The sequence below is a fragment of the Phacochoerus africanus genome, chromosome 1 (assembly GCF_016906955.1).
Source record: "Phacochoerus africanus isolate WHEZ1 chromosome 1, ROS_Pafr_v1, whole genome shotgun sequence".
Lineage (NCBI taxonomy): Eukaryota > Metazoa > Chordata > Mammalia > Artiodactyla > Suidae > Phacochoerus > Phacochoerus africanus.
The window spans coordinates 95,343,392-95,358,114 of NC_062544.1; the positions used below are offsets into that span (position 1 = coordinate 95,343,392).

At 35.8% G+C, this 14,723-nt stretch overlaps 1 protein-coding gene across 3 annotated transcripts in view; it reads left to right on the forward strand.

The window, feature by feature from the left end:
- ZCWPW2 (zinc finger CW-type and PWWP domain containing 2) overlaps positions 1-14,723 on the forward strand; it is a 139,855-nt gene that overhangs the window by 95,442 nt on the left and 29,690 nt on the right. For all 3 annotated transcript variants that reach the window (XM_047769343.1, XM_047769339.1, XM_047769333.1), the window contains one exon: positions 11,757-11,803. In XM_047769343.1, the coding sequence (XP_047625299.1) occupies positions 11,757-11,803 (47 nt within the window). The remainder of the gene's footprint in view (positions 1-11,756; positions 11,804-14,723) is intronic.

Consider the following 14,723-nt stretch of genomic DNA (forward strand, 5'->3'; position numbering starts at 1 on the left):
AAAGTGGATGTGCCATTTTGCGTTCCCACTAGCAATAAATTAGCATTCCTGTTGCTTCATACCCTCAGTGGTGATATCTCATTGTTTTAATTTGCAATTCTCTAATGATGTATGGTCATCCTTTCAGATACTTATTTGCTATCTTTGAATCTTCTTTGGTGAGTTTTCTGTCAGTTGCTCATTTTTAAATACAGTTGTTCATTTTATTATTGAGTTTTAAGATTCTTTATATATTTTGGATAGCAGTCCATTAGCAGGTATGTATTTTATTTTATTTTATTTTCACATTTACATACTCAATTTTTTTTTAATTTTTAAAAAATTTTTATTTCTTTATATAGGTATTTTTTCTACTGCATAGCATGGTGACCCAGTTACACATACATGTATGTATTCTTTTTTCTCACATTATGCATTCCATCATAATTGACTAGACAGTTCCCAGTGCCACACAGCAGGATCCCATTGCTAATCCATCCCAAAGGCAACATTCTGTATCTATTTACCCCAAGCTCCCAGTCCCTCCAGTCCCTCCCCTTCCTCCTTGGCAACCACAAGTCTGTTCTCCATGTCCATGATTTTCTTTTCTGTGGAAAGGTTTATTTGTGCTATATATTAGATTCCAGATATAAGTGATATCATATGGTATTTGTCTTTCTCTTTCTTACTTACTTCACTCAGTATGAGAGTCTCTAGTTCCATCTATGTTGCTGCAAATGGCATTATTTTGTTCTTTTTATGGCTGAATAGTATTCCATTGCATATATATATATACCACACCTTCCTGATTCAATCATCTATCAGTGGACCTTTGAGTTGATTCCATGTCCTGGCTATTGTGAATAGTGCTGCAGTGAACGTGTGGGTGCATGTGTCTTTTTTAAGTAGAGTTTTGTCCGGATATATGCCCAAGAGTGGGATTGCTGGGTCATATGGTAGTTCTATGTATAGTTTTCTAAGGTACCTCCAATACTGTTTTCCATAGTGGTTGTACCAACTTACATTCCCACCAACAGTGCAGGAGGGTTCCCTTTTCTCCACATCCCCTCCAGCATTTGTTATTTGTGGACTTATTAATGATGGCCATTCTGACTGGTGTGAGATAGTATCTCATGGTAGTTTTGATTTGCATTTCTCTAATAATCAGTGATGTTGAGCATCGTTTCATCTGCTTGTTGGCATTCTGTATATCTTCCCTGGAGAAATGTCTGTTCAGGTCCTTTGCCCATTTTTCAATTGGGTGGTTGGCTCTTTTGCTGTTGAGCTGTATAAGTTGTTTGTATATTTTCGAGATTAGGCCCTTGTCAGTTGCATCATTTGAAACTGTTTTCTCTCATTCTGTTGTCTTTCTATTCTCCCTCACTCTGTGGATAGTTTTCTCATTCTCTTGAGCATTCTTTGCAGACAGAATTTTTAATTTTAATAAAGTCATCAGCATACCCACAGTTATCTAGATTTTTCCCTTATGTTACCATCTAGAAGTTTTATTAGCTTTGCATTTTACATTTAGATGTGTGATTCATTTTGAGTTAATTTTAATGAAATGTGTGAGGTCTGTGTCTAGATTCACTTTTTGGGGTAAATTTGGCATGTGGATATTTAGTTGTTCCTGTACCGTTTGTTGTCTTTCCTCTATTTTGTCGTCTTTGCTCCTTGTCAAAGATCAGTTGAGTATATTTGTTGAGTCTATTTCTGAGCTCTCTATCCTGTCCCATTGATCTATTTTTTATTCTTTGCTCAATATTATACGGACTTGATTAGTGTGGTTTTATAATAAGTCTTGACATCAGGTAGGATCAGTTCTCCAACTTTATCCTTCTTCAATATTGTATTGGCTATTCTGGGTCTTTGTCTCGCCATGTAAGTTTTTTTTCCTTTCTTTCTTTTTTTTTGGTCTGTTTAGGGCCATACCAGCAGTGTATGGAGGTTCCCAGGCTAAGGGTTGAATCAGAACTGTACTGCCAGCCACAGCCACAGCCACAGCAATGCCAGATCCTTAACCCACTGAGCAAGGCCAGGGATCAAACCTGTGTCCTCATGGATCCTAGTCAGATTCTTTTCCACTGAGCCACTTCAGGTACTCCTCCATGTAAACTTTAGATTCATCTTGTTGAGATCCATAAATTAACTTGTTGACATTTTGACTGAGATTGCAATGAATCAAGATGGGAAGAAATGAGATTTTGATAATATTGAGTTTTCCTCTCCATAAATATTGTATGTACTCCTGGTATACATCTTATCCATATTTTGTTAGATTTGTATCTAAGTATTTCATTTATTCAGATCTTCTTTGATTTCTTTCATCAGTTTTTAATTTTCCTGGTATATATCTTATCTGTATTTTGTTAGATTTATATCTAAGTATTTCATTTTGAGAGATGTTAATATAAGTGGTAATGTGTTTTCAGTTTCAAATTCCACTTGGCATTGTTGGTAAGTAGGAAAGCAATTGACTTTTGTGTGTTAACCTTGTATTTCTCAACCTTGCTATTATCTCACTTGTTTGTTCCAGGAGTATTGTCCTTGATTCCTTTGGATTTTCTGCTTAGATGACCATGTCTTCCACAAACAATATGCACATTCTTTTTCTCACACTATCCTCCATCATGTTCCATCACAAGTGATTTGATATAGTTCCCTGTGCTATACAGTAGGATCTCACTGCTTACCCACTCCAAATGCTTTTTTCTTTATTTTTGGAATTCACACAGGTCATTCCTAAGTATAGTTTTTATTGACATTTATCCTGTTTGGTGTTCTGTGAAATTCCTGGAGCTGTGGTTTGATATTTGACATTAACTTAGGGGAGATTCTCAGAATTGCTTCAAATATTTCTTCTCTTTCTCTCTTTCTTTTCCTCCTGGTATTTCCATTACACATGTTACACTTTTATATTTGTCCCATAGATCTTGGGATTCTGTTTAGCTGTTTTTTGGTCTTTTTTTCTCTTTGTTTTTCAGTTTTAGAAGTTTCTGTTGATAGATCCACAGATTCAGAGTCTTTCCTCAGCTGTGTCCAATCTGCTTATGAACCCATCAAAGGCATTCCTTTGTTTCTAGTACAGTGTTTTGATCTCTGGCATTCTTTTTATTTTTCTTAGAATTTCCATATCTTTGCTTATATTAGCTGTCTGTTCTTAAATACTGTTTACTTTTAACTTCAGAGTCCTTAGTATAGTTATTATAGTTGTTTTAAATTTGTATTTGGTCATTCCAACATTTCCACCATATCTGAGCCTGCTTTCAACTCTTACTCTATAATTTCAGACTGTATTTTGCTTTTTAGTGTGTCTTGTAATATTTTTATGGAAAGGTGATGATGGTGTACTAAGTAAAAGGAACTGTGGTAAAAAGAGGCCTTCAAAAGTGCAATAGTAAGGTGTGTGGGGCTAGGGGAGGCATTCTGTAGTCCTGTGCTTGGGTCTCAGTTCTGGGCTTTGAGCTTGCTTCATGAGTGCTTCTTTATTTATTTTTTTACCCCGTTAGGAGGTACATGATGGCTAAAAGGGGCTGGAGTTGGATATTTCCCTTCCCGGAGGTTAGGCTCTGAAAAATCCCCAGTAGGTTAGCTTTTAGTAAAACAATTTCTCTGAGGGCAGGGCTTGTTAAGAAGCACTGAAGGCTCTGGCACATTTCACAATGGTTCCTTTTCTCCTCCCAGTGCCTGAAGCATAAGGGGATTTTCCCCTGTCTTCACTGGGAGAACCTGGTAGAGCTGCTGGAGGTAAAACCACCAAGTATGTCCCTCTCCCCAGTGACTGGGTCTTCCTGGATTTCCTGTGTCTCAGGCTCATTCATACTGAGGCTTCAGAAGTTCATCAGTTACAGTTTATGCTTTCCTACCCTGGCATTGGTTCCTGTAGAAGTTTCTACTCCAGTAAATTCTGGTTCTTTGTATTTGCTAATAGGCAATTTGTCTCTCTAAATATGGGGGCAGTGGTTTGCCCTGGGAACCCAATTCTCTGAGTGAGGGATCCAAGAGGAATTATTGATTTTTTCAGTTTGTTTAGCTTTTTACTTGTTGATAGGTTAGAGTGGTCACTTCTAGGGTCCTTAAACAGGCCGTATAGGAAACTGGACTAGCCTTTATGTTTTTAAGAAAATGCTCTCAGCTGTCACATTTAAAGAAGAATATACTGACAGTTTTCTGAGGCCGTGAATGGTAAGCTTTAGAAAAATTATTTAAAGAAGAGAAGTCATTGATTAATATTAATATTTTTATTTCTCTCTAATATGGTTGTGAAAAAAAAACTTTAACATCTCTTATGGGTCATGAGGCAGAACCACCTCTGCTCATTTGTTTTTTTGTTGTTGTTGTTGTTTTCACTCATTTGGAACATTTTCATTTTCTACCGGTAGCTCCTTTGCACTTTAAAAATATGATGTGGAAGAGGAAAATATGATCAGAAGAGGAGTAAAGGCTCTTTTAATTATCCAAGTCTACATTTCCTGTTAACTGCTTTTCACTCTGTGTGTGAGGGTCCTTACATGCAGAGATTTCTGAAGTGAGGAAATTAAACCTTTCTCACTAGGGAGAATTCAGCTCTTAAAAAGTAGTTAATGTTGCTAAAGTTGAACACAGACCTACTGTTACTAACAGGGAACATGCTAGTGATTGTTATGTTTTAAAATATTACATCAGAATTTCCCTTTGGCATTTGAACTGAGAGTGGTTCTGTTACATTGGGAGATGGCTCTGCAACTTTTGAACATAGAAAATTCCCTGAACAACAGTTTGAATATTTCTATTCCCAATTCATCTCCCTACTGGAAATTTTACATAAGAATGACTTCTGATTTGAGGAGAGACATAAATTTCTATTCTGTTATCATTAATTCTCAGTATATGATCAAGCTCCTGTGGATCCAATTGTAGTTTTTATGTTTCTCTTTGTGTGGTTTTAAGGAGAAAAAATTTTAAATACAATAAAACTTATTCTGTCTTTTAATGATCAGCTTTCACTGGGCTTTTATAAATCTAAAATGCATTGTGGAATTTCAGTGATCTTATTTTTCCTCTATCTTAATATTTTGCTATTTCATCATTACCAATAATTTTCAACTATACTTAAAAGAATAAAATATTTAAATGGAAAAATGATGGAATCACTTAGAAAGATGATACAATAGTGAAATATATCCCTGAACTATTTTTCCTAATATTGCAAGGGTTAAAATCTCTCTCTCTCTCTCTCATACACACACACACACACCAATTAGCTAAAATGGAAAAGAGCATTGTTGATTATGTTATCTGTTTTAGAAGCTTTATTTATGTATATTATATTTTTAAAATCTCACAATAAACCAATTATTATTCCTGCTTTATAAATAAAGACACTGAGGTGTTTTATATCTTACATTGTCTAGTGTAGTAACTTAATATGAGAAATAGTCCCTGCCTTAAAGGCACATTCTAGTCTTATAGAGTGCTTAGACATAATACAGGGAAGAAATCTGTATGACAAGATGACAGTGGGTTTGCAAAAGAGGTGGATGTCTTCCTGGTTGGAAGAATCATCTATGATGTAGATGGTCTTACACATTTATCAATAGGGAGAAAGTGTGCTTTAGAAGAAGGAATTATTTAAGCATACACCTGAACATAGGATAAAGGACAGTTTACATGTGGCCAGACAATTGTGGGTACAAATACAATAAGTTGCTCTAGATTTGTGTTTCATGGAAATAATTTTTTACTGCAAAATTTGCTTTTAAATAGCAGGCATTTATTTACTCTTATATTATTGGCTACTTATTTTTTTTGTTCATTTTACATGTTCATTGTGCATTATAGTCCTATATTGATAAATTTCTGTGTATTTTTCTTTAATATTTAATGTAATCCTAACTTTACTATTAATGCCCATACCTCTTTCCATTTTTCATTACCACAGTATTAAGTTTTCTAAAACATATCTATGAATAAATATTTACGTGTAACCTATTCAGTTATGGAATTCCAGGTTGAATGTTTTTTTAAAAATTCACCAGTTATGACAATAATTTTTACTAATACACACACCTATACTTTTTCACACATCAAAATATCTTGAAATAATTTTCTGTATGGTTGACCCTTGCATAACATGGGTTTGAATTGTGTGAGTCCACTTAAATGAAGATTTCTGTGAATCCTCTTAATAAAATAAATATATGGAAAAATTTTTGGAGATTTTTGACAATAAATTCACCAATGAATTGCATAGTCTAGAAATACTGAAAAAATTAAGGAAAAGTTAATATGTCATGAATGATTAAAATATATGTAAATAAAATAAAAAGTAAACAAATAGGACCTAATTAAGCTTATAAGATTTTGAACAGCAAAGGAAAGCATAAACAAAATGAAAAGACAACATGCAGACTTGGCATAAATATTTGCAAATGATGCAACCAACAAGGGCTTAATTTCCAAAATATATAAACGACTTGTACAGCTCAATGACAACAACAACGACCCCAATTTAAAAATGGGCAGAAAATCTAAATAGACATTTCTCCAAAGAAGAATGGCAGATTGCCAATAGACACATGAAAAGATGCTCATCATGCTAATTAATAGAGAAATGCAAATGAGAACCACAGTGTGGTATCACCTCACACCAGTGAGAGTGGACAGCATCAAAAAGTCTACAAAGAGTAAATGCTGAAAAGGGTGTGGAGAAAACAGAATCTTCCTACACTGTTGATGAGTATGTAAATTGGTACAGCCACTATGGAGAACAGTATGGAAGTTCCTCAAAAAACTAAAAATAGAGTTGCCATATGATCTACCCACTCCTGGGCATATGTCCAGAGAAAACTCTAATTTGAAAAGATACATGCACCCCTATGTTCACAGCAGCACTGTTTAAATAGCAAAGACATGGACGCATCCTAAATGTCCATTGACAGATGAATGAGTAAAGAAGATGTAGCATATATACACAGTGGAATATTGCACAGCCACAAAAATGAAATAATACCATTTGCAGCAACATGGATGGACTTAGAGATTATCATACTATAAACAGAAAAAGACAAATATATGATATCACTTATATGTGGAATCTCAAGTATGACACAAATGAACTAATCTACAGAAACAAACTCATAGACATAGAGAAAGAGACATGTGGTTGCCATGGGGACAGGAGTAGGGGCTATGGATTGGGAGTTTAGGGTTAGCAGATGCAAACTATTACATACAGAATGGATGAACTGTAAGGTCCTACGGTGTAGCCCAGGGAATTTATTCAGTATCCTGTGATGAATCATAATGGAAAGGAATTTGAAAAAGAACATGTCTGTGTGTGTGTGTGTGTAGCTAAATCTTTGCTGTAGAGCAGAAATTAATACAACATTGGAAATCAACTATACTTTAAATAGAATAAATTTAATAAAATAAAATAAATAGACCAGTAAATATACTAGTCTATTTTATCATTTACTACCATAAAATATATGCTGATCTATTCTAAAAAGTTAAAATTTATCAAAATATACTCAAACACATAATTGTACACACCACCATTGACAGTGCAGAGAAATGTAAACATATGTAAAGATGCATGTTAAATAATCACATAAAATTAACACTAGTACATATTGTATCATGCTAATAACTTTATAATCATCTCCCATTGCCTCCATGGTGAGCTCAAGTGTAGTGCACATCTGCTTAAAATGCTGTGACCTTCATGTGAGCAGTTCATCTCTCCACTAAGTTGCATATTAGAGTACAAAGTGGTCTCATGGTTCTCACATATTTCATTGTGTTTAGTGTAATACTGTAAACCTTGAACAACACCATGGGGCCCGCACAGTGCTACTTGTGATGCTAGGAAGTTCTCCTAAGAAGTAAAGTCATGACATGACAAGGGAAAGTTGAATTGCTTGATAAGTACTTTAGACTGAGGTCTTCAGCTGACATTGCCACCATTTCAAGATGGATGAATCTAGCCATTGTTAAAAAAAAAAAAAGATTTGTGGAGCCATAGCTGTGGCTGCACCAGCATGCATGAAAACTGTGCACATTTTTCACAATACCTTTTTATCTGGCGTGAAAAATGCAGCCTTAATGTGCGTTTTAACAAGGTTGCTATCAGAAAGACATACTTGTAGACTCTAATATGATTTGAGAAAAAGTGAGGTCATTCTTTGACAACTTAAAGCAAAAGGAAGTGAAGGATCTAAAGCTGGAGAATTTAATGGCAGCAAAGGATGGTTTTATAGTTTTAGAAAGAGGTTTGGCTTGAGAAATGTCAAGATAATAGGAGAAGCAGCAGACATGTTCCCAGACACCATTAAGAAAGTCACTGAGGAGAAAGAATGTCTGCTCAAGCAGGTTTTTAATGCAGATTAAAGTGCCCTATTCTGAAAAAAATAAAAAATAAAAATGCCACAAAGGACATTTGTTAGTAAGGAAGAGAAGCCAGCACCAGCATTTAAGGTAGGAAGAGCTAGCTAACTCCGTGGTGCTGTGCAAATGCAGTTCGGTTTCTGGTCAGGACTGCCCTTATCTATAAATCTGCCAACCCCTGATCTTTGAAGGAAAAATTAAACACCAGCTGCCAATCTTTTGGTTGTACAACAAGAAGGCCTGGACAATGAGAAGCCTTTTTCTGGATTCCTTTCATCAATGCTTTGTCCCTAAAGTTAGGAAGTGCCTTCCCAATAAGGGAATCCCTTTTAAAGTTCTTTTGATTTAGATAATGCCTCTAGCCACCCAGAACTATATGAATTAACACTGAAGACATAAAAGTGAGTTACTTGTCCCCAGACTCAAAGACTGTAATTTAGCTTCTAGATCAGGGCACCATAAGGACCTTTAAGGTTCATTACATTGTGGTGCTCTATAGGAAGAATTGTCACCACCATGGAAGAGAATTTTGATTGAACGTCATGGAAGACTAGAAGGATACACCATTGAAGATATCACTGTTTTTACTGAAAAGCCATGAAATATATCATGCCCAAAACAATAAATTTCTGCTGGAGAAAACTGTGACCATGTGCACATGAATTCACAAGATTTACAACAGAGCCAATCAAGGAAATCATGAAAGAGATTGTGGGTATGTCAACAAAAGATGGGTTAAAGGATTTCGAGTTATGATACACTAGGCACTAGAATCACTAAATAAAGTTACAGAGCCACTAGATACCGCACCAGAAGAATTAACAGAAGACTTGATGGAGGTGAGTAACTCCCAAACAGTGCCAGATGATGAGGAAGATGCAGAAGAAACAGAGCCAAAAAACAGTTATCAGACAATCTAGCAGAAGTTCTCCAGTTACTCAAGCCTGCTTTTGACTTTTTTTTTTTTTGTCTTTTGTCTTTTTTAGGGCTGCACTTGCGGCATATGGAGGTTCCCAGGCTAGGGGTCTAATCAGAGCTGTAGCCGCCAGATCCGAGCCACACCAATGCCAGATCCGAGCAGCGTCTGTGACCTACATCACGGCAACACCGGAGCCTTAGCCCACTGAGCAAGGCCAGGGATTGAAACCGCAACCTCATGTTTCCTAGTCAGATTCGTTTCCACTGCGCTGCAAGGGGAACTCCTACTTTTGACTTTTTATGATATGGCCCCTTCCATGATACAGGCAAGGGAACCAAAGCAACTGGTGGAAGAATGATGGTATCACATAGAAACATTTTTGGAGAAGTGAAAAAGCAAAAAGGTCAGAAATTATGATGTTTTTCTATAAAGCTATGCCGAGTGTGCCTCCCTCTCCCGCCTGCCCTTCCACCTCCTCCACCTCTTCCGCCTCTGCCACTCCTGAGACAGTAACACCACCCCTCCTCTTCCTCCTCCTCCTCAGCCTGCTGGAAGTGAAAACGACAAGGATAAAGTTCTTCATGATGATGCACTGCCATCTAATGACTAGTAAATTGTCATCATGCTGTACAGTTAATAAACGTATCCATTGTGTATTTTGTGAGTATCTCCATATGAAAATCTAATAATTGTATGGGAAGAACTATATGAGATGTTTTTGTGTCACTGTCATCACCAAGCATTCATCATGTAAAATAATGTATAAGGCTTGTGTTGAAGTGGATGCCTGTGCTTACATAAGCACAAGATAAGTAATATTTAACATAAAATTAATCGTGTTGATTTTCTTAGTGTTTTATAAATTTGCTTTCAAAGAATTACATTATAGTACAGTGTATCTCTCATAATTGGAAAACAGCGTATCATCCTATCAACAGCCTGGGTTTTTTTTGGTCATCTATTTTTTGTTAAAGTATTTAATAACATTTTAATTAAAGTATTTACTAAAGTATTTAATACTTTTTATTACAGTATTTGCTTTACAGTAGTTTGTAAATTTCTGCTGTACAACATAGTGTCCCAGTCATACATTCTTTTTCTTATCTATCTTCCATCATGTTCTATCCCAAGAGATTAGATATAGTTCTCTGAGCTGCACAGTAGGACCTCATTGCTTATCCATTCTACATGAATTGTAAGTGTTTTCCACACTGTTTATCAGCATCACTCTAATATTGTATGTCATAAAAATTTTATTATGACTCATTCATTAGTGTATAAGTGAGGCTACTGTGAAGCAATCATATAAATTATACTAGGGTACCATAAAGCAGTCATATTGCTGCTGCTTTGTTATCTGTGCATGAATCCTGTAACTATGAATAAAAATTTCTTTTTCATATATTTTCAGTTTTGATGTGTAGTGTAGTGTTAGTGATATGTATAACATCCTAAGTGTTTTGTATCATGTAAGATAATATTGATGTAGGTACTGACAGATGATTCATCTTATAAACAGATAGCATAAAATTACAGCATTGATGTATACAGTATTATAAATGTATTTTTGCTTTCTTATGATTTGCTTAATAAGATTTTCTTTTATCTAGCTTACTTTATTCTAAGAATACAGTATGTGATAAATATCCAAAATATGTGTTATATGGCTGTTTAAGTTATTGGTAAGACTTCCAGTCAACATTAGGCTGTTAGTAAGTTTCAGAGAAGTCCAGAGTCATACACAGATTTTCAACTGCACAAGTAGTCAGCACTCTTCACTCCCATGTTGTTCAAAGGTCAACTGTATTCTTTTTGATTGTAGTCTTCATTCTTGCTGAGTCTTTCTCTGAGCCACTGTTGGCAACACAGGGGCCCAAATAAGAGGCAACAGGCATAAAGATAAGGGAGTTGTAGTTGGTTGTATCCGTCCCCACTGCATATTATTTGCAGGGAGATGGTTAGCTCTAATCACTGTCAAAAGTATAGTGGGCATAGGATGAACCTTGACATCTCCTCAAGTGACATCCTCAGGCCGTGAAGTAAGGATGGAGTACATACCTTACAAGCCTATCACGAGGACTGAATAAGATGTTGTCTCTATGAAGTCCTTATTCCATGTCTGACATGTAGTAAACGTGCAAGTAAAAGTAGATGGGATTTAATTCCAAGTCCTATACAATCCAGAGCACACAGCTGCCAGCACCAGAAAATGAGATTCATTGGATGCTACCTTGAGGACTGCCAACCAGTCAATCAGATTTGAAGGAAAGGGGGTTGTCAAATAAGTATATGAATCTCCATTGTTACTATTTTGGATTACTTTGTTTCACTGAGCTCAGGGAGCTGAGTTTTTTTAGCATTTTGATCCAAAGAACCACTGAAAACACCTATCACAGTATGCGGAAGTAGAAAATTCTAACTGTAATGTTGCATTTATTTGAACAGGAGTGTAGGCACTTTTTTGAAACAGCCATACTTTATTATCTTACAGACAAATCCAAAGCAGATGGCAAAGTTGCAGTGGTGGCCAAGAAAAGGGTAAGATGATGTTTTATTAAATATAATACACAGATTTCGAAATCCATATTATTAATACTATTTGATTAATATTTTAAAAAGAAAATGCAATTAATTAAAAACAAAGTGACATCAGTTTTTTTCTTCTAAAAGTTAGGTTGACACTAAAATTTAATATTTATGATTACTTATATCAATATTGTAAAATTATCAGATCCTAGAATAATAGAAAATTTTAAGTTAACAAATAGTTGCTTTTACCTGTATATACTCTCATATATTAAAATATTTTTATGTATCATGTTATTGTATTGTGAGCTCTTCATAAAATTCAAATTATTAAAATTCACAGCTTAATATGGACTTTACCTTAAAATTAAGTAGTAGAGAACTTCCACATCAGACATTTGTACAAATCTTTTTAATGAAATTTGTAAAGTCAAGACATTTTAAAAGAATATTAAAAATTTAACATGTCATGCTGTATATTGTATGCAGAGAGATGTTTATCTATACTCACTGTCAAAACTATGATTGGAATAGGATGAACCTTGACATCTCCTCAAGTGACAATATTCTTTACGGAACACCCCTGATAAAGAGAGTCAATGACTAAAACAAAGTCTACTGGACAGATAATTTATTTGTGTCAGAAGAAAAAGAATTGTGATTGAAAGAAAAGCCTAAACTGTGCTGCTTCCCATGTTGAGTGGTGGGCTGACAGAGGGTGGACCCACAGAAGGTTTAGTATAACCTGGAGGAGTAAGGAGAGGATGTCAGGCTCAAACCTGCAGATGGATAGGCAGTGAGATGAGCATCGTTTTTGTCTTCTCTGTAGGTATATTTTATGAGACCTTTTAAAATCCAATTTGGGGAGTTCCTGTTGTGGCTCAGCAGCTTAGCAACATTGGGAGTTCCCATTGTGGCTCAGTGGTCATGAACCTGACTAGTATCCATGAGGATGCGGGATTGATCCCTGGCCTCGCTCAGTGGGTTAAGGATCCAGCAATGCTGTGAGCTGTGGTTTAGGTCACAGACACAGGTTGGATCCTGCATTGCTTTGGCTGTTGAGTAGGATGGCAGCTGCAGCTCCTATTCGACCCCTAGCCTGGGAACTTCCATATGCCATGGGTGTGGCCCTAAAAAGACAAAAAAAAAAAGAAATGCAATGTTGTTTCTGTGAGAATGTGGGTTCAATCCCTGGCTTCACTCAGTGGGTTTAGGCTGTAGATCCAGCTCGGATCTGATTTTGCCGTGGCTGTGGCATAGGCCTGTGGCTGCAGCTCTGATGTGACCCTTAGCCCAGGAACTTCCATATGCAGCAGGTGCAGCTGTAAAAAAAAAACATTTTTTAAAATTCCAATTTGGAGAGTTCCTGCTGTGGTGCAATAGGATTGGTGGCATCTCTGGCGCACTGGTATTCAGGTTTGATCCCCAACCAGCACAGTGAGTTAAGGATCCAGTGTTGCCATGGCTGAAGTATAGGTTGCAACTGCAGCTCGGATCTGATCCCTGGCCCAGGGAACTCCATATGCCATGGAGTGGCCAAGAAATAAAAAATCCAATTTTGTTTTATCCTTTTGGTTTGGGCCTTATAAAAGGAATCTGGACTTTTCATTGGCTGAATACTGTTGATGCACCTTTGCAGAAAAGAATTCAGGAATTCAGTATCATAGAAGACAGACAAGACTGCCCCTTAAAAAAGGAAGGAAATAGGCCTTGTGTGTCTGAAGATTGAGACAGGAGTATGTGAAGTAGTGCAGGGCTGTTAATGTGGATAGAATTGTTGATTTCAGTCTCTGCTAAAGAATATCTAGCATAAAAGATTATAAAGATAATAATAACTAACATTTATATATATCACTTTATTTTTGCTAGTGATTTTCAATAAAAGCAGAACTGTCTCTAGGAACTGTCTGCTATTCAAAATGTGGCCCATGGACCAGAGCTGCCTGTGAACTATTTATTTATTGTTCTGCAATGAGATAAAAGCAAAAGCTGAGAGTAACCATGTAGAAACTTCTATGGTAATTTGACAGAGTAAGTTCTGTCTGTTGAGTGTAATAAAATGGAACTTGTATTTTGTATGTTTTTGTTTTTTATTTCATTTTTTCCCCAGTAACTTTTTAAAATATGAAAGTATAGATCTTAGAATCAGGGGGCAGGGGGAGGTAACTGGCCCTTTACTGCAGATAGTTCGAAAGATACTGAGATGAGATGTTTTAGAATTTGTGAACATGTTTTGGGACATAGTAATTTGAGGGAATACAAGACATTTTATTGGGCAGAGGTTAGGGACACTAGAAATCTTGCAGTGCAGGGAACAGCACTGTGTAATGGGAACTGTCCGACATTACACGTGATTTTTGAATATCCTGCTGGACTCAACGAACTACAGATGTAACTGTGTAGAGATTTAATGTAAAACCATACTGAAATATAACATACCAGACAAAAAGCCAAGGAATTTAGAGGGTGTGTTATGGAGAAGAAAGCTGAAAGGGAATGAACATATTCTTCTTGAAATTATTGAATAATTTACTTATTTTCAACTCGACACATTTTAACGTCTTCAACCATATATTTACTTGTAAACAGTGGAAGTGTAGTTACTTAGAAACCATGGAAAACATTTACAAATATGTAAAAGGAAATTTGAGATGCTTTTTAAAACAGTTATGATCAAATATTTCTAAATTAACAGTTACATGGAATATATTGATCTTATTGAATTTAAAAAATAAGCATTTACAAATATTTTGTAGTGTTGCTACCCTCCATTTTTTTAGACTACTGACAAGAAATCTGTTATAAACATTACATATTGAAATTATTTGGGGTTAGCATATTGTTTTCCAGTCTTACTCTGATACAGACTTTAAAAGTCTACCTAAGTTTTTATGTACATCTTATATTGTTGTTCCTTTTTTTTTTCCTTTTT